At 48.1% G+C, this 27,372-nt stretch overlaps 2 protein-coding genes across 5 annotated transcripts in view; one reads left to right on the forward strand and one right to left on the reverse strand.

Annotated features, from left to right (window-relative positions):
- The window catches only part of STAB1 (stabilin 1), a 62,247-nt gene extending 59,800 nt beyond the window's left edge, over positions 1-2,447 (forward strand). For all 4 annotated transcript variants that reach the window (XM_051811374.1, XM_051811375.1, XM_051811376.1 and 1 more), the window contains one exon: positions 65-2,447. In XM_051811374.1, the coding sequence (XP_051667334.1) occupies positions 65-115 (51 nt within the window). In that variant the 3' untranslated portion in view covers positions 116-2,447. The remainder of the gene's footprint in view (positions 1-64) is intronic.
- On the reverse strand, positions 2,417-27,262 carry NT5DC2 (5'-nucleotidase domain containing 2). The gene is made up of 14 exons (XM_051811427.1): positions 27,002-27,262; positions 19,673-19,857; positions 18,813-18,887; positions 17,102-17,157; positions 15,401-15,494; positions 11,793-11,921; positions 8,852-8,912; positions 8,105-8,207; positions 7,525-7,626; positions 6,064-6,145; positions 3,709-3,795; positions 3,191-3,331; positions 2,904-2,968; positions 2,417-2,777 (listed from the first exon to the last, which is right to left on the reverse strand). Exons 1-14 carry the CDS (start codon positions 27,243-27,245, stop codon positions 2,516-2,518), a joined length of 1,686 nt encoding a protein of 561 aa, XP_051667387.1. The 5' UTR covers positions 27,246-27,262; the 3' UTR covers positions 2,417-2,515.
- Positions 27,263-27,372: the final 110 nt, after the last annotated feature.

Here is a 27,372-nt window from a genome sequence, read left to right on the forward strand (position 1 = left end):
CCCGCCCTGCCCCGCCCTGCCCTCACGGCGCCTCACCCTCAGCCCGCTCTCTTTGTGCCCGCAGGACCCGCCCCTGGCGGACTCCAGCACCGACCCCCCCGGGTTCCCGCAGTGACCCCGCACGGACCGGCCCGGCCCGCCGCGAAATAAACAGCTCAGCGCCACCGGCTCTGCCCGCGCCTGCCCCCGATCCTCCCCCCGCCCGCCCCTTCTCACCCCCCAGCCCAGCACCCGTCACGTCCCCGTACGAGGTGCTGTCCACCAAAGCCTCCAGCACTCAGGGCACTCAGTTCAGCCGTCCCCAGGGACTCACGGCCCCCTCTCCTGCACTGTTGATGTGTGACACCCCCCGGGACACAGCAGCCCTCTCCTGTACCCTCACACTGCTCCCGGTCAGGTACGAATCAATCAGTCAGTCACCACCCCACATGCCCCGTTTGCCCCCCCCTCACAGTGAGCTGGTTAGTCAGTTAGTTATACATGCTGCAGACGTTTATTGAGCTACACACTACACACAGCACAAAGACAAATGCCACGTGCATCTACTACAGCTGTTGATTAGAGCAGCCATGTTAACAGTGATTGTCCAGGGAACTGGACACTGAGTCGGGAGCAAGGCATCCTGAACGTCTGTGACGGGCTGGCACGTGGCACAAAGACGAGGCAGTGAGACACAAGTGACAGACTGAGGGGCCAGCCTGGCACAGCACCAGGGAGGAACGTGTGTGTGCATGTGTCTGTGTGTGCATGTGTGTGTGTGTGCATGTGTGTGTGTGTGCGACTCTCACTGAGGGTTGCTGACACACCTTGTACTTCAGCGCCTTTCTCTGAGTCAGAGCTCCTGGCAGAGGGTCCTCCACACCAATCTCTCCTTCTGCTGCCCCTACACTGACAACACCCAGCCCCTCCAGCAATTGCCGCAGCCCAGTGCTCACAAGCCCCAGGTGCTCCCCCCACACTAATCCCCTGGCCCAGCAAACCCACAGCCCTTACCTGCTGCACAGACACGCTCTGCAGTCACTCCTTTCCTTGCCTGCTCACTACCAGACTCAGGACAAGAAGTGCCTCCATTCACTGTTCCCTCTCTCCTTCCTGTCACCTCAACACCAACTGCCCCTCGAGCAAGCTGGCACTGTCACCCTTATTGCCATCTGCAAACAGTGCAGCAGTGAGGGGAGGAGCAGGAGGACAAGGACCAATGTCTCCACCCCTTCATCCTACAGCCATCACTTCCCACACACCAACCAGCTTTGCGAAGGCACAATGTTCTCCTATTTCCCAGGGCCAATCAGCAGAGTGGCACAAACTCTCAACAGCTCCTCCCCACCTCAACTGCCCCTCTACCCCTCCCCAATGCCCTGCCTGGCCCTGGGGCAGTCTGAAGCCTGTCCAGGACCAGCATAGCCCCAAGCCAGGTGAAAGCCCACTTTCTGCACCTCACATCCTAAAGCAGCTCTCACCTGCGTGGGCCTCCAGACTGTCACCCTTGTCCCATCCTATACACTCTGACATTGCTATTAGCACCTCTTTGCTCTTCCTCCTCCTGAGGAGGCAGCACATGGCTTTGCATGGCCACACTCCCCTTTCTGACCCACCACACCCAGCAGCACTTCACACCCACACCCGCATCCTCCTTGGACAACCTCAGCAGCCCCTCCATCCACCGTAGGCCACATCTCAGTGAACACAGGTGGAATGCCACCACAGGTGGAATGCCACCACCTCTGCTGCCAACCCTGAACCTTCCCTGCAGAACCATCCCTCTGCCACTCACAACAGACCACACCAACTGTCAAAATGGTGATGTCACATGGCACCAAGCCAAAAATACTGACAGTGCACAGCCCTAAACTCACTCAAAAACCAGGTGTGTCACAACATTTGAGACCCTGTGACCTACTCCCAACACCCCAGGCTTGCACATCCTGCATAGTTACCTAACAGTTCCCTACCAGAGTCCCCAGCTGGACAAACCAGACTGGTGGGGAGCAGGAATGGGCTGAGGGCTGCTGGTACCAGTTCTGGACAGGTACCACTTGCTGATGCTTTGTCACCATGATGGGCTTTATTGGTTGCCCAGCTGGCAGCCCTGACCCCTCCCTGTCCACCTGCAGAATGACTCACACTGCAGTCCCAAGACATCTGGGCAGCTTCAGCCCTGACTCACCTTGTCACCCCTCCCCTGGGTTGCACTCACCAAGCACTGGAGACGTGGGGCTCCGTGTCTGAGCCACTTCTCTGGGCACAGAGCAGGGAGTGGCTGTCCCACCACCTTCATTAGTTCTCCAGCTGACCTGCTCCTAGAGAGGACTCCCTGCCAGAGAACAAGCACCCAGGCTCTGTGCAGCCTACAACGCACCTCAGGGAAAGGGATGGAGCCAGAGAAGGGAAAAAATAAACACACCATCTACACATGTACGCAAGTGTCAAACGCCCTTTAGTGGTGGACAGAGGTGCTGCTGCCGAGCGGCCCCACGCCAGGCCCGGCCGTGCTGCTGCCTGCAGTACCTGCCCCTCACCGAATGTGCACCATCTCCTCCAGGAAGGGGGTTTTCATGCAGCCCGTGCAGAGCTGATCCATCCACAGCGGGGCCTCGTGCTGCAGGGGGGTGCGCCGGGGGTAGAAGGTGAAGTTCACGTCGTAGTTGAGCAGGCAGCTGATGGAGGCCATGTAGATGTCGGAGAACCGCACCAGCCGGCGAGAGAAGTACGTGGGGTTGTGGAAGGTGCGGAAGATGCTCCCAAACTGCGGGTTGAACAGGTTCTTCGTCAGCGACCTGAGAGGAAAGAGATGGGGCTCTGTAGATAAAACTGTGGTCACAGGTCAGCAGGTTACAGAACAGACCCAGTAGAGGCCTGAGAGGCCCTGAGAGACTTTATCAGTGAGGGGGGACAATGCTCACCTGATCTCCTGTCGTTCCTTCATCCACTCCAGCAATACTTGCTTCGACTCTGCATCCTGATACATCTGCAAAGACAGCAGCAGAACCACACACATCATTCCTGCAGGCCACACCTCAGCTCCCCCCAGTTTCCACTGTTACTCACAAACCCAGAGCCCACTGCACCAGGAGGAGGATATTTTTGAGAACCAAGCAAGATGGTACATCCCCTTATTCCCATGCTAAGCCCAAAATGCAGACTCAGAAGGCAGCACATTACCTGTCCTGCTCAGCCAGGAGCTGTTTACCTGCATTCTCTCCAGCAGCCCCGTCAGAGCCTGCTGCCAGGTCAGGGAGTGCATGTACTGCTCTGTGTTTATGATCCGGATCTCCGTCTCCAGTTCAGGAACGATGGCTCCAGTCCTCCAGCCATGACGCAGCATGAGGTCCTGGGGGTCACGGAGAAAAAGCAACCATGAATTCAACATAAAGACTGAAGGCCAAACACAACCCTGCTTCCTAGAAGAGTGGTCTTGTTCCCATTTTGGATTCTCAGGGGACAGCCATCCATGGCCCGTGCCAGTAACAACCATTTCCCGGCCAGCAGGATCAGCCGTGTGAATCACCTCGAAATGTGGTGCTTGCCTGTGCCTGACAGAGCATGGGGAAGCTGGTGTGTCCTGAGTGTGCCCTGACAGCCTGCAGAGCACCCAGCACAGACCCGAGCACTCAGACCAGGCCCTGCCTTATCTCCAACCCAGCTGCAGCCACAGCAGCCACACGGGCTTGCTCCCGCCTCTCTGGAGAGCAGAGACATTTCACTCACCGCAAGGTCACTGTACAGATGGTCACCAAAGTAGAGCACTTTGGACCCACGCCAGCCCGTCAGCCTCAGGAAATCAAAGAGGTTACCCTGCAAGGGACAGGAGTGCAGAGAGAAACGTGGGTACAGGCCACCTCACCACATGCAGCTGTGAGCACTCAGAAGTATCAACCTGCCCGCTCCCCCACTATCTACAACCAAGGGTTTCTGTCCTTCCCCACCTCACTTCACTTATGTGAAGTACCCCCCTGTACATTCCTCAGCTTTTCTCAGACTACAGAATAACTCTTTGGAAGAGTTTTTGCAAATAGGCAATTTGAGGGCACAGCAAGTCAAAAGGACAACACGGACTAAAAAGGCAACAAGAGGAGACAGACTTCATTTCTTAGACACTGTTGCTGCTGTTTGCATAAGGGTTCCTCAGGACTCCACTGGCCCAGCAGGGAAACAGACCACAGCTTTGGGGGGAGGACAGTCCTTTTGCTGTGCTCTGGTCACCTCAAACAGCAGTGGACCTGACAGCCAGGAAACTTGTACTTGGAGCTCCACGGAGACACAGACCTGTTCCATGACCTTCGGGTCCTGTCCTCCTCCCTCCTGAGGCAGCAGACCAGGGGAGGGATGGGAGTACATAAGTATCACATAGAAAACACCACATCTATCGGAATGGAGGGACTAAGGGCATCACTCAAACTTCCCAGTCCCCAGGGCAAACCTCCAACCCCTGATATCCCATTTGTGGGACATATAAATGCCATACAGCCATGCTCCAGGGGACAGGAACAGCTCAGGGGCCTATGGCAACACCACCAGAACAGCAAGGTCCATGGCCACTAACACTTGACAGAAAGAAGGATATTGTGGCACTCCAGGAAATAAAAAATCCTGGAGACAAGGTGGGCTACAACCAGGATACACGCTCTGTCACATCCCAACAACCTCAATGCAGTCAGATGAACATCATGATTGGGGGAGAACTGGAGAGGAGAACAAAATCCTACTCCATCCCTCCTTCCTCATCTTTTCCCTTCCTCACTGCACCATTCACTTGGGTGAGCAACCTGTGGCCACAAGACGTAGGTGGTCAAGAGCAGGATTTAATTCAGCAATAAATTCTAGAAATAAAAAGCTGAGGTGCGCCTTTTCTCCTGAGGGAGCTGCTAACCCACTGGGAACGAGCTATACTTGCATATTCCCAGCTCCCAGCTCCTGGCAGAGGCTGGGACACTATCCCAGCACTTTAGCAGACCCACTGGACAGGTCAGAGGCTTCCCAACAGCACTACTCAAGGACATGACCCACTTTTCTACCACAGGTCAGGTCCCAGCTACTTGACAGCAATCTCACTAACAGTTTCTTCCCGTGGGATTGGAGAGCTCACATAACCAAGAACAAACTGTCCTAAAGCCAGAGGCAACTTGTCTCAGGGGACAGACCAGCTGCAAGGACAACAACCCGGGCAGCAAGTTCACCAGAGTAACAGCTCATCCTCCAGACATGCTGGTCCTTCAGGAAGGGGCATGTCAGGAGCCAGGCTTTGTGCCCTATTTGATCACTTTTGTTTCTCTATTCTATTATCCAAGTGCACCTTTTCCAACCTTATGGAGAACAATTTGGAGTGAGGTGTGCATACCCATCAGATTTTAGAGAGCTGTGCCTTCTTAGCCTGAACTACCACACTCTTGGGAGCACCTCCAGGACAACAGTTTCAGGAGTAGGACATTGGAAGAGCTGAGGGAAAATGGCACTATTGGCCATGCTGGACAATGTCAGACCAGAGCTCCCAGGGTAAAGGTTTCACTGTGCATGGGGGGCAGGGGACATTCACTGACCCCTGCTACACATGCAGAGGATGTTTCCCTACCACCCCATCTCACACAAACAGGGCAGCAGCTGGGAAAAACCCAGCCTGGCAGAGATAACTCAGCACAGGTTCCCTTGGGCACAAAGACAAGCACCCCACGCCTTAAGTTACCTGGCCCTGCTCTGCCTTCCCCCCCTTGTCCCTGTCCCTCCATCCCTAAAGCCAAGCCCATGCTGAAAGCATTCTGAGGGACAGTGTCCTACCAGGCCACTGCCCCCAGCCAGCACAGAGCCCAGAGCGTGGCTTCCTACAAACACCCTCTGACTATACACGTGCTCTCCTCACAGATTTTTGGGTTTCACTTTGCAAACACCAAACATGCACAAGTGCCCTACAGAAGAACCCATAATTTTCCCTCACCCTGACCAAGCAGACTTTCCTGTTTTCCAGTGATTTCCAGGCTTTTCCAGTGATTTCCAAAACTGTAGGCATGTTGTAAGTCCCAACCATTTCAGACTCTTGGCTCACACCCCTTATGCACCCATTCACTTTACCTCTTTGTAGATCTTTCCCTTCTCCAGCTGGTTTATTTTGTCCCACTGCAGTGAGCCTTTATCATCCAGTTTTCGAAAAGGTCTGGGGAAAAAAAGGGGGAGATGTCAACTCCTTTTGATTTTAGGTGATTGTTACCCAGCAACCAGAACATTTGAATCAGGAAACTTGTTTACCTATGTAACAACTCGAAATAAAAGCTCTACATGAGCTCTAAGTGACCTTCTGGGCCTTCTAGACTTTTTTCTCAGGGGAATAGAAAGTGTGAAAGGGAAATATCTTTTCAAAATGCTTCCACTGGCTGTAACCATTTCATGCCAAAATCCCTGACAACTCTACTTTTCACATACAGAGGGGAGGAAAATAGTAACAATAATGACTCCCTCTGAAATGCTAAGGCCAAGAAGGCTTTGCCCTGAATGACTTTGTGTCCTGTTCCAACCTGGCTATGCCCCAGCCCAACCAAGACCGTGGAATGTCCTAATAGGATACAGCAAGTCTGCAGAGTGGATGGAAAGCAGTTCTCATGCTGATCTCGACCCGAGCTGGCTCCTGCAATTCCTGAGGCCTTGCCATGTCTTTCCATGGCCCACTACATGCGTGGATCTTAGGCACCAGACAGCCACAGGTTTTATCTCCAAGAGGGCTGGATCATCATCACTCCAGGCTGTGTTTGAAAGACACTCCACCTGCAGCCCATGAAGAAAACCTTTACCAGGTTATAAAACAGCTTATAAAACCATTCCATAGGTTTACTCCTGTTTGTGACAGTGGCCTGGGAAATAGGAGAGGAAAATACACACAAAGGAAAGAATAGACTGATCCCTCAAGGGCAGTAATTTCTGGTCAGTCATAAGTTGAACCAACAAAGCAGACACAAGTTCCCAAAGCAAATAATCCAAAGAGAGGACAGCAGCCTATGTCCCTTGGCAGCTCCTAACTGACCACAAAACCCAGCTGCCACGTACAAAGGCTTCCAGAGCTGCCAATTACCAAACAGCATGTATCCAGTAACTAAACAACCCCCCCCAAACCCTCAATAAACAAACCACACAGATAAATGTGTGGGGAACAGGAAAAGGAAAGATTTTGTCACACTCTCTAGACCTAGAGCCAAGAAATGGTCAGCTCTCATGCATACCATTCCACTCCTCTCTTCTTTCTAATGATTTAAGTACATTGTTACCTCTAAAAATCTAAGTTAAACCCAGACCATGAAAAAACTCATGAGGATTAAACAGCCAGTTTTAGAAGCACAGTTTCTGCTTGGCTCTACACATCCACTTATTCCCAGAGTAGCCAATTTTCATCTTCCCAGAGAGAATCTGAGAGGGCAGCAGAAGGCTGGATGCCCACTGAGCCTACATGATGCTTAGCAAACCACTGCTTTTTTGGAAGGCAGAAGGAGCTGTTTATCCAGGGAGGGGGCCCCACAGGCAGCAGCACAGCCCCTGGACACGTACTTCCTGCGGTCAGTGAAGAAGTTGGGCTTGTCAGCCTGCACGATGACCATGTCAAATAGGTCCCGCCAGTTCTTACCAACCATGTGTTTCATTCCCTTGTCCCTAAGGGCAAAGGAACAGAAAAATTAACAGATCCAGTACTCTTTTTTCACCCAACACCACATCTTTACAGCAGTCTGTCCTAAATTTATTCTCATTTCAGTAACAGAGAAGAAAGTATAGACTTGTGAACCCCCCCAAGGCTGTCTCATTGCACTGGAGTATTGATGCAACTTTGTTTCAAGCTGTCCCACCCTTTCTTCTGCACCATGGGAAGTCCAGGGAAGCCTATGATGCAGCAAGAACTGCTAGAGGTAACACAAAGTGTCAGCTCTGTACTGCTGTGGTCAGCCACAGCCTTGTATTTTCTAAACAAGTGAGAGTCAGTGCTGTGGAGAGCACTGTGGGGTGCAACATTCACCACAACCCGTCCCCAGAGAGCTCTGCTGGCTATTGCCACAAAACCCTCCACCATACAACTTCCAGGTGCCCCAAGGAGGGACTGCCCTGCACAGCCTGGGTGTGCAGTAAAGGTACTCACACAAAGCTAAAGGGACTGTTTGTGATGAGGAAGAGTTTCTTCTTGTGGTTCACCAGGCGGTTCAGCACAGCATAGATTTCGTCCCCATGCAGAATGTACTGTTCTATATCAGAATGAAACAGTAGCAATCAGGACATTTTGACACAAGTCATGATCACATTTGTATAAAAGCAAACCCAACCCAGCCCCCGTGCCACTAAGGATGCAAAAGGTCTGAGTTGGATCCACCTCAGGCAGGCAGGTAGTGAACCACTATGGTAACAAAATGGCCTTCCTCATCCCCATCCATCCCACCTAAAGAGGAAGACTGAGGAACTGAAAAGCCTGGTGAAAAAGAGGGTTGATACCAAACTGTCACAAGGGACAGGCACAGCCACTCCAGGCCATGTTGCTTGCAGAAGCTTCCTTTCCCCTGAATGACCAGGAAGCATTTCCCAGATGGTGCCTTTGCATGTTCACATCATGCCAAGGACCATCATCCCTCATTTACCAGCTGAAGGAAAACAGAAACATGAGCAATGAGGTAGCTGTTTCCTTCAATAAAACAGATCCTCCACCTGCCCATAAATGCCACTTGTTTCTGAATGCCACTCTATCCTCAGCTGCCTCCAGGCACGGCACAATCAAGTATTTCAGTAAGTTCTGTGTTCCCCTGACTCCTGTGACTGTGTGGGGCCAACACAGCCATCTTACCCAAAACACCCATAGTATGAGATGGATTTGGCACCAGAGCTCCATTTAACTCACCCAGATCTTTTTCAATCCACTTGTACATCACTCCTTTCACATGAACATCTCTAATTGCATCCTAAAGAAAAGGGCAGGGGAAAAAAGTTTCAGTTTTACATGTGGCATTCCTGTTTCCCAGCATGCAAACTCACTGTCACCTCTGAGGACTAAGAGTAATGATCCATCCCCTCCCTGCTGAATGAACAAAAGCTGCATCAGTGCTAAGCAGCAAAGCTTGCCCAGTAAGGCTCACCAATGTGCCAAAAGAAGAACACAGTGGTTGGCTCAGCTAATGCAGTACAAGGGGGAAAACCCTCAAAACTTATCTATGAAAGCTCAAGTTCCTTCCAGCTCCTGGAAACCAGCACAGGTAAACGCACAGGTACCAAGGCAATACAGACTGTGCAACTCCAGTGAATTCACTGTCCCAAAACTGTACTGGCCCAGACACAGCAGGCTTTGCTTTCTCCCTATACCTATGGAAGTTCTGCAAAATGTGACCCAAAGGAGTGTGGTTGAGGCAAACAGCAGTAGAGGAGAGCTTTTGATTCCAAAATGCTCCCCACAAGCCAAGGAGGGCCACAGCTCCTGGCCCCGGGTGGCCAGTGGGTACAGGCAGAGCAGAAGCTTCCATTAGGAGGGTGGTACAAAATACAGCTGGGAGGGAGGCAAGTTAAAACAGATGTTGTCAAGGGCATCCAAATATCCTCTATTTTCCAGGCCAGAGGCCAAGATGCAACACATTTTTGGACACACCCAACTGAGATTCCGCCCAAGTCTCCATCCACCGAGATACCCAAGACACACAAAACCATTTCCAGAGCAGCAACACAGTTTGCAGTGTTTGCACATTCAAGTGCTTGTTTTAACAGTACTATTTTCATCCCTGACAATTTATAGAGGTAAACAAATGCTGCCTTTCCCCAGAACCTTTAAACCCCTGTTACACTCTGTGTGCCCCTTTGGGAGTTGCCCTTACAGACTGGAGTCCCACACGGGCCACTGACATTGCTCCACACTTGCCCACACCACCACACAGTCACCTGGTAGTGCTGCTGAAACCTGCTCATGACCCCAAAAATCATTTCCTGCAAAGCTTTGAGAGAACCTGAGTTTACAGCTTAGATGGGGATGGTGGAGGAGGAGGCATTACCACTTCAAAGTGAAGTTTTAGGAGTCAATTTCCACCATGTAGATTTGAATGGTAAAAAGGCAGAGGTCACATCCCATTGCCTTATTGGAAAGAATCTGAACAAAGAGCAAGAGCTCTAACAAGGAAACAAGTTTCTCTTAAGCAGCACTGGCACTAAAAGCAAGCAATGCTTTGGATTTTTGTCAAAACTCCCTTTGCAGAGGAGAAAGAAATTCAAGTCTGCTCTTTCTCTAAACTCTCACCACTTAAAAAGCAAAAGAAGGGAAAAAAAGAAAAGGAAGATCTATAAGGTTCTTGCAGGTAAAATCTTGGTAGCCCTGGGAGGTGTCAAACAGGGCTCCAAAAAACTCCTCCAAAGGGAAGCAAGGTAAACTGTATATTCTTACTTTAAAATATGAAGCAACCAAACTGGTGTGACAGGACTACCTGGATTACATGTCAGCCTTTCCACTGCCTCAGGGTCTGCCCTTTTGACTCAGCACAGTGTCTGCAGCACTTCTCCAAACACACAGCCCTGCATCAGCAGTACCACCGAGAGGTACAGAAGGGTGTCAGGTTTAGACATGTCTTAACCCACTGTGAGCCAGTGCTGTACTAAAAGTCAGGGCTGTGCAAGTTCTCTGGGACACCTGTCTGTAGGCACAGAGGGGTCTCTGTGCTCATGTCCACAAAGAAGTCTGAGGGCTCGAGGACACCACTTGCCCTGTACTGAGCATGTATTAGGCTGTGGCAATCGCCCCCCCCTTGTCTAGATTTCAATTAGAAACACGTCCATTTTGACCTCAAAAGAAGGTTCAGAAGACACTCTTCACAAAAAGCCTCAGGATTCAGCTGTATACCCTCTTCCCATTTTCCCCACCCCCAGAGCAAAAACAACAACCAACACCCCAGAACCATGTTAAGGTCTTGTGGGAAATGGGCTGGCAGGCTGCTATCAGGCACCGACAGAAGGTCAGAACACAACTGCAGTCCTGGGCTGCAGCCCCGCTGACAGGTGGATCCTTATCACAAAAGCAGCAGCACAGACGTGGAGCTCCATTTCCCTAACAGGACTGAACAGCCAGTGGATGAGCCTAAGCTTCCCATAAGGCACAAACCAAAAACCCTTCTCCATGGAAAAAGGAACGCAATAGGGCTTGGAAGATGTGTTGTCTGTCAGCATAAGTCACCCAGAGCAGCAACCTCAAGCACTTACATCTTGTCTGCAGCAATAGCTAAGAAGTCAGACAGTCTTGACTAACAGTGCTGATAATCCCACACAGCCCTTTCAAGTGCCACTTAGCACCTTGGAGTAAATGACTCATGAAAGCAACAGTCACCCACTGGAAAACATCTCCAAAGGATCAGACTACTCTGCAGCTGCAAATGGAAGAGGTGGATTCTCAGAGCAGGCAAGGAGAGTTGTTTCACAACAATCACTGTAACAAAGTAAGCTGTTTGGTACCTGATCAGACCAAGCTTCTCTGAAAATGAGATACTAAGAGGAAAACACAGTTTAAAAGTCTGCAGAACCCAAAAACTTTTACACAAGCTTTGTGACCTATTTCCCATGGAAGGACCTTCAACCTAACCAGCCTAGGCATTCCTGCACAAGATAGTGTACAGCAACACCAACTCTGTAGTACAGATAGAAACCAAACACGTCCTGAAAACACAGCTTTGAATATTCCCTGGTAATGCTTGGATCTAAAGGGACAACAGTGCTGTCATATCAGGCTGCTCAGTACCAGCCCCTTGGGTTTGGGTGCTGCAGAGCTCAAAGCTCTGGTGTGGTATGAGCTGTGGGACAGTTGACATTTTACTTACAGATATGTCCTTGTAGAGATGCACCTGGTCAAACTCAATGCCATGAGTTATGAAGTAATCAATGACTGAAGAGAGCAGTGTCATCTCAGGAAGAGAAAAAATGTCCATAAACTGCTTAAGTGATGGGCCCTGGAAAGCAAAAAATTAAAGGGACACATTAGATGCAAAAATACTTAAAAAAATATCAAAGCCAACAAACACACTAATATCACCCAGTACCATCTGGAAGACATTCCAGGCTAACAAAAACACTAGCATGGAAAGTCCCAGCCAGTCAACAAGCAGCCCTCTCCTACACTAAAACACTAAGCTAGTGCATTAGCACTTGACAAGAGAGAGGCTTCTCTTTCACATAAATCATTAAACAAACCCAGCATCATTAACACCATGGGGTTAAGGTGGAGTCAGTCCTAGACACTGATTTCAACCCCATGCCCTCTGCTTCCCACCTGGCCTCCTGACATTAATACAGGTGCCAAAAGACAACACTGCCACAGAAACAGCCATGGGCCCTGCTGAAGATGCCCCATTGCTCACCTAAACCAGGCTTTGATACTGGACACATGGTACTTAAGCTGCTGAAACCATATCCCAGTGAGGTTTCACAGGGCAATGTAAGAATCACTCCAACAAGCCATTTGTCAATGCCTGTCTGCCCTTGAGTCACTACAGAAAACCCAGAGTGGGCACAAAGAGGAAAAAGGATTTCAGCCCACCCAGCAGCCAAGTAGAAATGGACAATCAAATCTTGAGCAAAGAATAACTCCCCTTGCATTAGGCTCTCTCATACATTTGCTATTGTTATTGCCTATCAATTACAAATCTATCTGCAGGCTGAAGCCAACTTTGGAGGTCTGCCAATAAAATAAACTTGTTTATTCTGTATGTACCACCCCTGCAGAGGACAATGGTGAGTCTCACTGGCAAGATGAACCTGGCATCAATTTTTTCATCTTTCGTTGATAGAAGTTCCAGATCAGACAGGGAGACAGTTACCAAGGTCTTGTATATGGAAAACAATTTGGGAAGTGCACAGACCTCCCAATGAACTGGTCCCCAGCGGTGCCCTGGCAATCCAGCTACATCATGTCTGTGCATGTGAGCTTTGAGCAATCCAGGACTGACAGCTGGGCAGTTCAACTCTCTAGGATAACACTGGCCCACATCAGAAAGCCTTTATTACAACTACGTGAGAGAAAGACATGAAAGCAGCATCCAAAAGATCACAGAAGGTACAGATGGTAGAGGCTGACAGGGCAGGTGCTGCCTTAATGACAAATGTGTGGCCCTGTCGTGCCAGGATGTAACAACAGAACACCTCCCATCTCATCTGGTCAGGCAAGGGTGGACTGAGGCAATGCTGGGGCAACACAAACTGGGGTCAAGAAAGGCAGTGTGAAAAGGGCAAAGGAACAAAAACCAGCATTTTGCCTGAGGTGTGTTACTCAAAAATGCTGCAATCAAAAGCTATGCTGATGTGCTGAGGGTTATACAGTTTCCATCATAGGACAACTTGACTTAGAGCAGAAGAGAACACAAAGGGCCACACCACACAGGGTGGTGCTGCTCAGGGATACTCACTGAATCCTTTCAACACTTCTGTCCATTTTGATGCCTGGTTGCTAAGGGAACATTTCTCCCACTAGCAAAAATAAAATTTCCTGAAAACAGCCTTCACCCTTTTTCCTGTTCAAGGATGCTGGGAAAGAAGCAAGAGGGACAAACACAGGCAGTTCCTACTGAAATAACTAGGTATGGGATTTAGCAGAGCGCAACAGAGCAATGGCCTGTCCTGGGGACAGTTAAATATTCAGTGTTAACAGCAAAGATTTACCTTGTAAACTTCAATTTCATTCTTGTGCCTTGTGTGGTTCACCTACAAGTCCAGCCTCCCCCTGTTCCCTTTAGTGGCCTTGACTTCCTCAGGCAGACACAGTGACACAAGTCAGGATGAAAACTGGACTACATTTTTAGAATGCTACATATTGTTTTTCCACAACACCCATAAGTTCTCCACCTTCACCACAGGTATGTTCTGCCAGTGAAAGCCAAAGCAGCTGGAGTGTCTAACCCTGGCAAGATCTGTGCCCACCTACTGCAGGTGTTGGGCTACCAGAAGCTGTCCACTCCTGCTAACAGAGAATCAAGAAAACCCTCAAGGGAAAGTATTCACACACTTGAGCTGCATCAGTCCTGCCTGTATTATGTCTTGTTGCCTGGAATCAGTGACCTGTCAGACCTTCCTGTCACCCACACAGCAACATCAGCATGACAGACTGCAGAGGACAAGATCCAAGACACCTGCCAAAGGCTCACTCCACACCAGCAGTCATCTTAACCCAGATGCTTTCCCACTAATGTGTCAGGTTGAGCAGACATTGCTGGATGCAAATGTCATTAGTTGTGAATACTTTCATTCTCTTTGGGATCCACTTATTAGTTCATGGGATTCATTACTAGGAGAGGAGATTCACCTCTTCACAAAGAATAAGTTGCTATCCCTACATATGTGGTCAAATGTTATACTGAATTTTTCAGTACCAGCTGCAGGAAAGAAGAAAGCACGTACAAAGCAGCACTGAAAGGCACCTTGGCATGAGCACTCGGTCCTACAGAAAGCCACAACTCGAAGATTTCATGTTTACTATTATTTAAAAAGAAAGGTGAAATCATCTCAAGTTTGCCAGGAGTGAGCAGAGTTGCACAGCAGGAGGATAACAGAGTGCAGCTGACAGACAGATATCAAATTCTAAGCAGAAACATTTTATTTCAAAGCTGGAAACATCACTGAGCTATAAACAGAGTATATACTTATCCAGAAAACAACCACTCAGATTCATTGTTCCCAAGAGAGAGAAATCAAGAAGTGGCCTTGTTGCAGACATCACACAGCAGGCTCACAGGGGTATTACCAGAGGAAGTGTGCCCTTCTCCTTCCAGCTTCCTTTAGGGCAACAAAGGGCAAGAGACAAAGCAGTTCTGAGGGAAAGGGATGTGAAGGCCCTGCTTGCCCACAGCACCACACCAGACACTCGAGGAAGAAAAATCTCTCCCAACTTCCTCTAGTTCAGCAACCAGAGGATTCCTACAGCTCCTGCAGACAGAACATCAGTACCTTACTATCCTCAACACTCATGGATATGCTATGTATAATGTCCACTGAGGAGGCCTGAAGGGGTGTGGAGGGGGATCCCTTTCATGAAAGAAAAAAATCCTACCCAAAGCCAAAGAGGAAGGTATTACAGCTGTTGCTACACACAGACCCCCTCCTGCACAGCTCCTGCACTGCAGGCTGCCCTGGTAGCTTGGGAGCCAGATTTGGCCAAGGAAGAAGAGAACATCTCCCTATCAAGCTTCAAAGCCATTCAGCTCTAGGCCAATAGCCCTGGTGTTTAGGAAAGCTTTGCAGATGTCTCTCAGATGCTAAACTGCTAAATAACCTCTGGGGCATATTCCCACTAGAACAAAAACACACACTGCAGCTCACAGGGGACCAAGTTTTTCCAAGGGAGGCTGGAGTAGTTTACATGTGCCTACAATTCACTCTGTTTTCCAAGCTGTTAAAGAGCTGCTGCTGCTGCATCACAGCAGCCAAGGGCTTACAATACCTTGCCATAGAAGTCACTCATCTGGTACAGGGGGATGTGCTGCGTCCCACCATAGAGTTCGATTACCTCTTCATCAGGCACGGGTTTGAGCCCTCTAGACACAAACAAAACAACAGTTTGTCAGTAATGCCCAGTCTAGAAACTGCACAGAATGAGAACATGGGAAAAATGGGCTTTTTCCTAAAATTCACAAATTCCCCTTGCACAAAAGAGACAGAGAGCCTGACGGCTCTTAAGATTCACATAAAATCTTCCCCAAGACATGCTTCAGGTATCTTGTTTGCTCCTTCAAGTTAATTAAGGGGCTTTATCCACATTCCAGCAGAGAATCCAGCCAGAGACTTCTCTCTGTCTGCTGTCAATCTGCTGATGGGACTGCCCCACCACCTGACTGTGGCAGCTCCGGGTAACCTCCTTCTATGAGGTTTATCACCGTTCAGTGAAAAGGTGCAGGAAAAGGGCTTTCTGAAAAAAGGTTTCCTTCTTACTCAGCTTTCCTAAGCAAAACATCAGGTTATCTGACTGCTGCAGGTTTTGCCTCTTGCACAATTTTTGATGGCTGTTTGCTCAAGCAGTCAGTAACTTTCCCTTTCTCCTTTCCTACTCAGTTATGGTACAGCCTCTGAGAAATTAAATGTTGTCTCAATTGTGCTCAAAAGCAAAGGACAGTTTAGGAAGAGAACACTCCAAGAAGGATAGCTACAAAAGGACATGGGAAAAAAAAAAAGCTTAAATGTATTTTCACTAAAAATCTCTTTATGACACTGAAGTAAAATATGGGGCAGTACAAACCCCCTGCTCCCCCCACCCCCCAAGCTGGTTCTCAAAGAAGCCAATTCTCTCTGATTATGAAACTCCCTTCTTAATATTCTTAGAGTGTTTACTGTAACTGAAGCTTAACAGCAGAAGGGCAGAGATCAAGAAAAAAACCCACACTGCCTTCCATGCTCAGGAAATACAACATAGGATTTACAGGAGCTTTGCTGCTGATATCTATAAATTACAACTTTTTACACACTAACCCTCTCCTCTTTGGGACAAAGTGTTTTCCCAGTCTCCAGTCTCACAACTCTTTGGAGAAAAGTTTCCTCTGCACTGTTTCAGCCACTTATTCCAAAGCACACCCAGCTCTCCTTGGAGAACAACAAAGGAGAATGAAAAATAGGACAAGCAGGCCTTAAAGTGAGCCCAATTCTGATGCACTATTACTTTATTGACAAGTCTGCATTGCTTTAAGATGTAATTTGCACATCCAGACCACTGTCCAAGGCCCAGCAGAGCACTGCTGGGATACACTCCTGCCTGGAGAAGACAGGCCCATGTGTGAACCATGTGCTGAGGAGTCCTTTCCTAGTGGCACTGTCTGCTCCCAGGTGCTCACCCAGTCCCACTGCAGCTGCAGCTCAGACACCTCGCAGAGTACGTGACCAGATGTGTCATTAACCATTACAAAAAGCTCCAGATCTTCCCACCCACATTTGGCTTGAAATGCTTGAGAAAAAATAACTCCCTGCAATTATATGCCAGGTAAGCATTTGAAGCAAGCACAAACAGGATAAGCAGGACAAGACTGTGCCCTGCTCAGAAAAAAAAAAAAAAAAAGAAAAAAACAACAACATATGCCATGAACATACATTCAGATGCAGAAATCTACCTTTGCATACATGGGCATTTAGAAAATGATTTTCAGAACTGACAGACCTATATGCCGTCCCCAGCTGCACATAATGGAAAGCATCAATCTTCATGAGAAGACTCTGTGATAAGGGATAGATATTTACTGTTAGAATTGGGTTACTGTTAGAGTTTACACTGAAACCTTATTAAAGTTTAAAGTTTCACACAAATGACGTTTAGAAAATAAAATTCAATATGAACATCCCACATCTGTGTACTTTGGGCAGCACTTACTCTCCAGCTACTTTTACACACAGTTTTTACACTCATATGGTGACTTTTTACTGGCCTCACTGGCAAAAGACCATCTTTCTATGAGCCAAAGTCTGTTACACTCCAGTTTGTGGACATAGATGCAGGGGAAAAATGTTTCTGTGACTCAAGCCGGCCTCTCCTTATCTCCCTTTCAGGAGCACACACATTCCAAAGGAGCTTTGTGTGCACTAGAGATCCATTACTCCTGACATTTATCTTAAGCAGAACTAAGTGGGCAAGTTTTGGTTTAGAGCACAGCTGTGCCCAAACATTTTCTTCACACAAGAGCTCTCCCCTCACTTCACCCCCTCCCCAGGAGACACTAAAGCAAAGATGTTCAGGAGCACACCAGGCTGGTAACATTAGAGCTTTCTTTGCATTTTTGGTATCAGACTCCCCTATTCATGAATCATCCCTTCTCCTCCATCCATCATTCTGAAGCTGTAACACGGGTCCTTGGGCATGGAAAGCAGCCTCACACTAAACCCACATCACTCTGCATCTTGCATAAGAACACACATCAAACTTCTTTCATCAGGAAACCATATCAGTGCAGCTTATTACACTGTGGGCAGACCTCCCAGTAATTTGTGGAGTGCAGGCACGTATGCTGAAGTTTTACTTAGACTGGCACTACCCAGATTTTTGGGTGTTTTGCAAACTCTGATCCTGAGAAAAGGGTCCTCACCTTCTACTCCCTCAAGGGGCCCTGTGCTTTTCCAGGCCACTCGCCTGTGTTCCTCTGATATACTGGCCAGAGATTTAAACAGAGAAAGAACCTTCTGTTTCTCACACATCTACCTCTTACTTTGTAAAGCCAGAGGCACAAGAAAAAGCTACTACAGTGAAGCAACTTTGCTGTGCTCCCACCTGAGTGCCTGGCTGCAGCAGCCAGCATGGCATCACTGGGCATGAGGCTTTCAGGGAACCAGTCCAAAGCACTGAAAAGGGTTAAAGCTCTGCCTGCACTTTGCTTGCCTGTGCTCCTAAGAAGCATGCATCTCAAGTAGCCTGGATCTTATTCCAGGCAGTTCTATTATTCGGGGTGGGGGGTGGGGAAGGCTTCCTAAAGCATTCTTCTGACAAGTCATTTCTATTATTAGAGTAAGGCATTATGCCTCTGCTCCTGGCAAGTACTTGTAGATGCAAGACTGAGTTTTGTTTAAATTTCCTGAAAGACAGAAACCATCACACAAACAAGCTCAGTTTTCAATTAATTAGCCTGTGCAATTAAATGACTTTTAAATTGGCAAGGCTGTTCAGTGGAGGCCTTTGCTAAAATGTCCCATTCTGCCAGAGGCCAGGCAAGCAAAAAAGACATCTTTCCCTCGGGAAGAACCCATGCAAGGAAAAGCACAGCCACCCAGACTCACTGGTAATCTGGTGATAGATGTTACTGCAAGCAAGGACAGAAAGTATTTCCACTAGAAACATAACGATGGAAGACAAAGCCCAGGAGAGTGAACTTTGTACAGCTTACCTTTTGTACATCATAGTGAAGTCCACGAATGGCAAACCCTGGAATGTAGTCATACTTAGCAAGCCCTTCTGGATACTGGAAGACAAACAGCAAAGTCTTTAGAGCATAAGGACTGGATAATCAACAAAATCATTTCACCTGTTGAGCTGGATTAGTCCTATTAGTCATCTCACCCCAGGCATAAACTGACCAAGGAACAGGTGTGCTTCATTTTGCCCCTTCAACAGAGAAAAGGGAGGAATAAAGAGAGACATAAAGGATCAGGATCCCCAAAACTAATTTCTCTCATGTAGGGGACACTAGTGAAAAAATCAGATTCACTGAGACAGTGAGGACACTTCTGCTAAGCTCCACTCAATGCATATATATTTGGCACAGACTGGCACTGCAGAGCCCTCTAAACAGAAAAACATGATGAGAAAAAACCACACAGAGCAGTCACCTATTGCAAACAGGGTGTCTGCTCTGGGACATGCTGCAGTGTCATCCACATCAACTTGCACATGCCAAGTCCTGCACAGCTCTGATGTCAGCCCATGGTTCATGTTTATCCACCGTGTGTCCCTCGAACCAGCAATTCCATAGGCATTATTTCCATAGTCGAGTAAAGCTGACCAGACCTTTCTAGACTAAGGCTCCCACTCCATATTTATAAAACCTCAGGAATGTACAGCACGGTAAATTGTCGCAAAGGAAATGAATTCCATGGACAGAGAAAGTTTTCTGCAATCAGACATTATGAAACGTGAAATTTATCTCAATAAAACAAGTGATTGGCACGTGCACAATGCGTGCACAAGCACGTCTGGGGCACAGCAAAGACAGCAGCAAGTTGAATCGAGTGGAAATTCTTTCATTACCTTGAATTGTTCTATTAGGATGTCTCTGGCAGTGTTGAAAATCATGGAGTGTAGTAAATTAGAATACTGTGCTAATGTGTAATCGTAGTCGAAGCCATAGATCTCCACATCTCCCAGGCTGATCTCATTGTTAGCGTAGATAGCGGCGGGGTTGAGGAGATTGCAGACTCCTGGTGGAAGGAGATCTAAGAGAAGGGAGAGGGGAGAGGTTGGAGAAACTGAGAGGATCACTGGAATTTGGACTTTTCGTCCTTGACCTGACAGCAGCTGGAAATAAGACACAGCAGCAGCAAAGGAGCACAGAGCTCTGCCAAAGGCTGCTGCTGCTAAGTCAAATAATCCTCCCCGTGAAAAAACACACTGTGAAACCTCTGGCAAACCTCTGGCTGCATCTGGAGATGATGCTCTCTATCTACTTGCACAGTAAGACTGACCTTTTGTGTCAGGAAGCTGCAAAACAAGAGTCCCCTGGTCTCTGGCCTCCATGAAGCAAAGCAGAGCCGAGGTTTTGAAGTGTCAGATTTCTGGCTGAGTGCAGCTGCAGTTTCAGTGGGCTCACAATGTGAGAGGTGCTGTGATAGATCACCAAGAAAACACACACCCCTCACTCAGAACTCAGCAAGCAAGCAGCCCAACTCTCCTCTCTGGGAAATCTAGATTACTCCAAATGAGAAACTCTGAGGTTTGTCTTTTGGCATTTTTTGTTTCTCTCAGAAGCAGCCAGACTTTGCAGAGAAATGCTGCAAGTGCCATTAGGGCTTTTTAATTTTTTTTATCGATTAAGAGGATAAAACAAGGTTTTGTACAAACACCAACAACATGTAAAAAAACCTCCCGGGCTCTTGGAGCACTAATACTGATAGCAACAAGTTACCTGCTTTCCTCTGATAAACAGCTGTGGAAACAGCTCAGCCCTTGCCTGTGGTTTGTCAAAACAGGGTTACTGTTCAAGATGCCTGGGAATAACACTTTGCTCCCCAGACCACTGGGAAAATGGGGTTAAGTGACCAAGCAGCTCAACTCCCTGTATATCCCTTTCCAGAGCTAGTCCAGAGTGGAGAGCTTTAGCTCCACTGCAATGGGAGAGGCAGGAACAAACCCTTCCCAGGCTTCCCATTCCACAAGAGCTGTCCATTGCAAGATGAGAGTCAGCAATAAAAATAGTTCCCTGGGGCAGTTGCCTAGTCACAAGCACACTGAGGGACAGAGGGGAAGGAGACATTTCCTCCCTCTTCAAAGAAGGGTAATTTGCTCTTTGAATGATAGGAAAAGTCCAGACATTTTCCAGGTCCTACACAGCATCAGTGGGTAGGATTTATTTTTCCTTTCCTACCTTAACTTTTGGCTTTTAGCAAGAATCCCTGTGCTGGTTCTTTAGTGCTTCCTTGCTATAAAACCAAGTTTCATTTGAATGTAGAACAAAAAATACATTATTAGAAAGAGATACCAGCCATTTCCAATAAAGACTTTGTCTGGAATTATAATGGAATTGAGGTAAAAGTCCAAAGTACACTTGTGAGCACTAATTCAGAGAGGTGGCTAAAGTAACAGGATTCAAATATATCATAATATTTATTTTTCAGGAGAAAACAAATGGGTATGTTACAAAACACAGCCATCCTTCTCTCCTAACTCACTTCATTTGGCCTTCAAATGCAATTCACCAGATCAACTGGAAAGGAATCACTAGAAAATAAAGCAGTGTATTAAGGCAGGACTGACTTACTGGCTACACTTTGGGAACAAAAGCTCTCTTTGAGTGGCTCCGATGGTGGCAAAGTTCCTGGAAGAGGCTGAAGAGAGTGGATACAATCTGAGTATTTTCCACTGGGATTTTAAATGATGGGAAATGTAAATAGGATTCAGATGATCACAACTTTCATCCTTTCATCATAAATGCTCTTTGCACCATAAACAAATAGAGCTCCACTTCCTGTCCTCACCTCCAGATAACTTGTGGGAAGACCTTTTTCTAAGCATATGTTGGGATTTGCAGGGTGTTTTTTTTTTCCTCACAAGGTGAACGATGATACAACCCCGATCACATCTCAGGGCAAATGTGCAGGGCTTTCCTCTTCTAATGAAAAAACTTTGTGCAACAAATGCACTCACTGCTACAGCATCCCTACACAGAGGTCAAGCTCTTCCAACATTCCCCTTTTGCAAACAGATTCAGGACAACACAGTTTGATAGTGTGAGAGCAGCACAAAATACCATTGCCTGAAACCCACCTCTTCTTTCATAGAAGACATAAGAACCTTCTGGATTCAATCACACGTCAGCCACAACTTTTGCAAAAACCCCATTAGGAAAAGCCAAGGGAGTGGTAGGAGTTTGTGTCAAGGAGAGGGTAGTGTGAGCCTCACCAAGCAAGTCCTATCTGTGATCAGAAGATAAGCAGCAACTGTGCCCCAGCATGGTTTATGAAGCACATTTAGACCCACTGGATGAAGTAACACTCCTCCTTGTCAGCCTCAAACATACAGAGCCTCTCTGTGCTCTGACAGCCTCTTGCCCCCATCATTTTACCCCACTCAGACATTTTGTCACTGACTTACACAGCATGTTCTCTCTTACCTCATAAGGGCTGAAAAGGAATAGCCAAAATCCTTTATCCCCATTGCCTCACACACAACATGTTCCCTACACACAGTCCCTGGAGCACCACACATCTCCCTGCTGTGTTCCTGTCACACATCACTGTCACCAAACCAACTGGCAGCTTGCTCTGACCACACCATCACCCTGTATATTAAATTACAGTAATTTCAAGGTCACTGATCTCCTAGAAAGAAGGAAAACTCTGGGTTTCAGTCTAGGGATTCATGCTGCACATTTGGCTCAGTGTGAATGTCCATTTGGAGCATCCCCTATTTGGAGCAGGTGTCCATCTCCTCTTTAAGCTCATCCAACCTCCATGCAGGTTCCAGCTACCACAGGGCAGAGACAGGAGCTGGGAGCACAGGCAAAATTAGCTTCAATACAAACCCCCAAACTTGCCTGGGGTTTACTAAGGCAGGTTTCAAGAAGCTTGGTTTAAGTGTGGGTTTGGGTTTGGTTTGGGTTTGCTTTTTTGTGGTGTTTTGCTTGTTTGTTGCTTTTAATTTTTCAAGATAACCACCTGGGTGGTTACAGATCCCGGGTGCTTAACCAAGTCCTGGGCTGCAGACTTGGGTGCTGCTGCTCTGCTGACATTGTGCACGTAATCTGCCAGGGATCTTTGTCTCAGATTTCCTGGCAATTGTCAAATCAAAACAAACAGACACCCTCCAGAAGCTCACGAAGATGCCATTTTTCAAGAACTTTTGCTTTTCCTCTGCCAAGACACCGTAACAGATTGCTGGACAGATATGAAAAATTACAGCGAGAAAAAAAAAAACAAAAACAACACCACAAGACAAAAATGGCAAACAGTTTTGGATATTAAAAAAGAATAATAATCCCAACTACTCTTTCCATCTAGGTCCTAGCTGGAAAGGCAGACAATATCACAGTTAGTCACTCTCTACTCAGCACTTTGCCCAGGAAGTGTGACTGAAGGGAGAACGGGTGTGAGCACATCTGAGGGCAGCGGGGGAAAAGCAGCTCCTGCAACAGATGCAGCCCCAGGAATCTGCTCACTTGCACAATTTGCTCTGGTTTGCAGCTCTGACGGTTTGAAGGGAAGTGTCTGCATGTCCAGGGCACATGATGAAACTCTGCAACAAAGGCAGACCACAAGAAAGCATGTTTGATCTCGTGCATCTTTTACACCTTTTACAAGGTAAACATGCAACATCCCCTTCATTTACCGCTGTGAGAACATGAGCAGCTGCTTAAATTGACCATCTTCACCAGAGCACAAGTGCCTCTTCCCAGGCAATAACCCACGTTGTTAGAAAGCAATAACACTCGATCCCCAACAGGAGAGCAGAGATGGAAACAAAAGCAGGTAATTAACTGTGAGCAACGACTACAGACACCATATGGCCCCTTCTGATGTGACAAACACTCTGGACAGGAGATGCAAAGCACGTCTCCTGCTTTTCTGAGCTCCCAGGGTACCAAGAGCATCCTGCAGGAAATGCTCCTTTTCTCTCAGCTTCAGACCGAGCATGTTAGTGAAGAATAACACACACCCATCTCTCACACCCTTTGTACTCACACAGGTCCGACACGGCAGAAGTCTGCAATAATTTCTTTGTAAGACAAGCAAGGAAAAGGATACTGAAAGCAGATGGCCACCATCCTCCATACTCTTAATGAATTAAAGTTTCCCTTGCTCACACTGACTTGCTTTCTAAAGACAAACTGCCAGTTTTCCTCCTTTCCAAGAACCTCTTTAGCCCTTTGAAGTGTTGTTTTGTGCCATTTCCTGCAAAGCACTCCAAACAGACGAAGTAGCTACTTCTACCAATAGGATAGGAAGAGGAAAATATTACTTAAAGAACCCTAAGTGACAGAGGAAGCATCTTAAAAGAGTGCTGAAAATTACTTTAGAGCACAGTCTTGAATTTATGCCATTATGACTAAAGATTTTGGGATTTCTTGCCAATGAAATCTACACAAACTAAAGGCAATATTAAAAAATACCATGTCATTACAAAATGTCATCTTAAAAATGCACAAAGGCACCAGACAAATGTTATAATAGTTCTTTGCAAGAAAAAACGGTTACACTTAAGAAAGCAGAATTAGGAAGTTGGCAACTGGTCACTTTTCCAGTTCTGGCTGTTCTCACATTCAACTGTGCTCAAGCTTGTCATGCAATAAGTCCTGCAGACCTAAAAAAACCAAACACACTTGCTTACAGCTAAATCTTCACTGGCTTGGCAGTCCCATTGAGTTTCAGGATTGGATGTTTCCTAGACTGCAAAACTTCAAAGCCTAATGAGAGAGCTTACTGGCCTTCCTGAACACTTATCAGATCAGCAAAGAGCGAGTCTTGCTCAAGACCAACCCCTGTGATAAAACAGATTGTACTTTTCCTTTTACCAGAGAAAAGAAAAAAAAGCACATTAAATGGAAGTAGTAGCCTCAAACTTTTGCAGGTAACGAAATCTGGTCCTAAGAGTCAGTGTTGCAAAGATAGGGGGGCTGATGAAGAGAACTGGCTTATCCCGAGCCAGTTCTAAGGGGAGATTTTACCACAGTGACACCTTTTGTGTAGCAATGTTGTTCTATCATTTCCATCACCCCCTCAAGCCTGATAGAGCAGAGACATGTTTAGACAAAGTTGAGAACTTTTGGTGCCTGTGCTGTGGCCACCAAACCTGCACCACCACTGAGCTTTACTGCACAGAAGCTCATCCTGCACATCCTGCCCTGTCCAACTCTGTCAGCGTTTACCGTTGCAATCCCCTCTGTGCAAAAATACAACAATGCTCTATAAATCTGGTCCTGAGCAAGGGCTGGTCTGAAAACACATAATAAACTCTCCTGGCAGAGACCTCTCTCCAAACCAACAGCAATAACTGACAACACAGGACTTCACAAAAGGGAGTTTCAGAGAGGGAAGGAGAAGGTGGCACCACCAGAGTCTGCCCAGATTCAGTGCTGGTGAGTCCTGAGATGATGTTTTCAGATCCATATCCCAAGCACAGTCAGTTTTACATCAGATGTAGAAACCAAGCACAAAGGAACAGGCTGATGCCACACTTTGCAGAACTGTTTAGTCATCAAAGCAACAATTAAAACCAACTTGGACCAACTCTGTCTCTTGCTGACAAAACTTGACTAACAGCACAATCTTGAAATTTTGGTTTGGGGAGCTATTCTTTAAAGCATCGAGGGCCTTCTTATTCAACATGTCTAACGGCTACCTGAAGGTTTGTAAAGAGTCTACTCTGTAGCACTTGAGCTACTTCACTCCACTTTGCATTTGCTCCTGGTGCTTAGTTCTCCACCTCAAGTAATAACTGTATCTCTTGAGTCCCAACAGAGTTATGGGAACACAGACTTCATGATCTGTCACATAGTAAACCAAGCATTTTGCGAAAAAACCATTGCACAGCCTATTGACCACAACTACATTTATGTTTCAATGCCATTATGGAAAAGAAAAAAAATGTCTTTGAGGATATTAAGGTCCAAGCAGCACTACAAGTACTGTGAATTGGAATTTCTTTCAAGCAGTGGGGCTAAAACCCCAACTCGATCTTGGAGCAGGTTTGTATTAACAAAGCTACAGTCCTCCATCAGCACCTTATGCTGCCTTCAAAGCACAGGGAAAGGAGCTCTCATCCTGCAACAGCTGGAATGCAGCAGGCTGAGCATCCAATGGATCAGCGGCCAATTCCTTTACATTTGTGCATCATCAAGGACTTGAGATTTTATGTCAAATTCCGTGTACTGGAAGGTGGGGGAGGAAGGAATGACAGCCCTTGTCAGTCTCAGAGCAGGGAGACAGCTCTTCCAGATGCCTCCGGCTGACTGTCGTCCTTATCCGAGCTCTTAGATAAACAAAAGCTAACCGAGGGCTATCGAACAGCCGGCACGAACTCACACTTCCTAGTCCTCTACAGTGCTTACCTTCAGCATTCCAAGAATCAAGAAACCAACAGGAAAAGGTTCCCTGCCCTTATGCCAAGAAAGCTATTTTTAGAGGAGTTTAATACAGAGGAGGTCTCCTGCTGCTGCCAAAGAGACCACAATCCTGTTTTACACACAGGCAGATTTGGCAAGTGGTCTGAGTTTTCTCCTCGTTTGGCAAGATCTCAAAGTACCCGACAGAGCCAGGTAACTTCTTGGTCAGAGGAGCAGAAACACGTATGCACTCATGAGTAAAAGGTCTGTCCCATCTGGAACACAAACTGAGCTAAGGACCAGGGGACATCCCAGGAGCTGCAGCTTCAGTCCTGTCCACACTTAGCCTTGTGCCAGTGGCGAGTTGGACTCACCCCTTCAGTGAGCATCCCTGCCCATCTATCCAAGTCCAACCGCGATCCTGTATGCCAACCAAGGGCAAACTGGAGAAAAAGGTAACAAGCCCTTCATTCAGACCATGTGCCACGGCAATACCCGCGTTAAGGAGGCCAGTTGTGAACAACCCCATATACTCCACACGTCCTCACAGGCTGAGACCAGGCGGGGGATGTGCACAGAGGGAAGCTCGGGATGGCGAGAGGAAGATCAAGACCAGGTTTCAGCTAAAGAAAACCATCCCGGCGAGCCGCGGGCGGTGGAGGTGTGGATGGATGGACCGATGGCATCGCCGGCGTGAACGCTCCTGACCGGGCAGCTGCACAGCAACGGGCACGTCCCGGGAGAGGCACGGAGATGCAAAGAGAGGGGCGGGGGGGGGAAGACGGGAAAAGGCCGGTCCCGGCGGGACGTGGCAGCCCCCTTACCGTAGACCAGCTTTTTCATCTCGTGGTACCTGGCCCACAGGTAGGTCTTGGTGTCGGCGCCCTCGGCCGGGGCGGGCTGGCCGCCGGCTCTGCCGGGGACCGCCGGCTGCTGCTCGCGGGGCTGCCCGTGCCCGCCGTCCCCCGTGGCTTTGTGGCGGCAGCTCTGGCACGACACGGCCACGGCGAGGAGCCGGGGGGCCGCGCCGCCGCCCCTCCGCAGCACCGCCGAGCCCAGCGCCGCCATGGCCCCGCCGGACGCCGCGGCCTCGGGGGCACCCGCACAGCCGGCGCTGCTCCGCTCCGCTGCCCGGCCCGCGGCGGTACCGCCGGGCGGCCAATCCGCGGGGAGAGGGGCCGGGCCGCGGCGAGAC

This window comes from Manacus candei, unplaced genomic scaffold, assembly GCF_025592945.1.
Source record: "Manacus candei isolate 608988 ecotype Guabito, Panama unplaced genomic scaffold, ASM2559294v1 h1tg000082l, whole genome shotgun sequence".
Taxonomy (NCBI): domain Eukaryota; kingdom Metazoa; phylum Chordata; class Aves; order Passeriformes; family Pipridae; genus Manacus; species Manacus candei.

Coding starts and splice junctions, on each gene's coding strand:
- NT5DC2 (XM_051811427.1), bottom strand. CDS start 27,245: ATGGCGGCGCTGGGCTCGGCGGTGCTGCGGAGGGGCGGCGGCGCGGCC. Junction 8,913..11,792: donor ATCTCTACAAGGACATATCT/GTAAGTAAAATG, acceptor CCTTTTCTTTAG/GATGCAATTAGAGATGTTCA. Junction 2,778..2,903: donor AAGGAACGACAGGAGATCAG/GTGAGCATTGTC, acceptor CTTTCCTCTCAG/GTCGCTGACGAAGAACCTGT.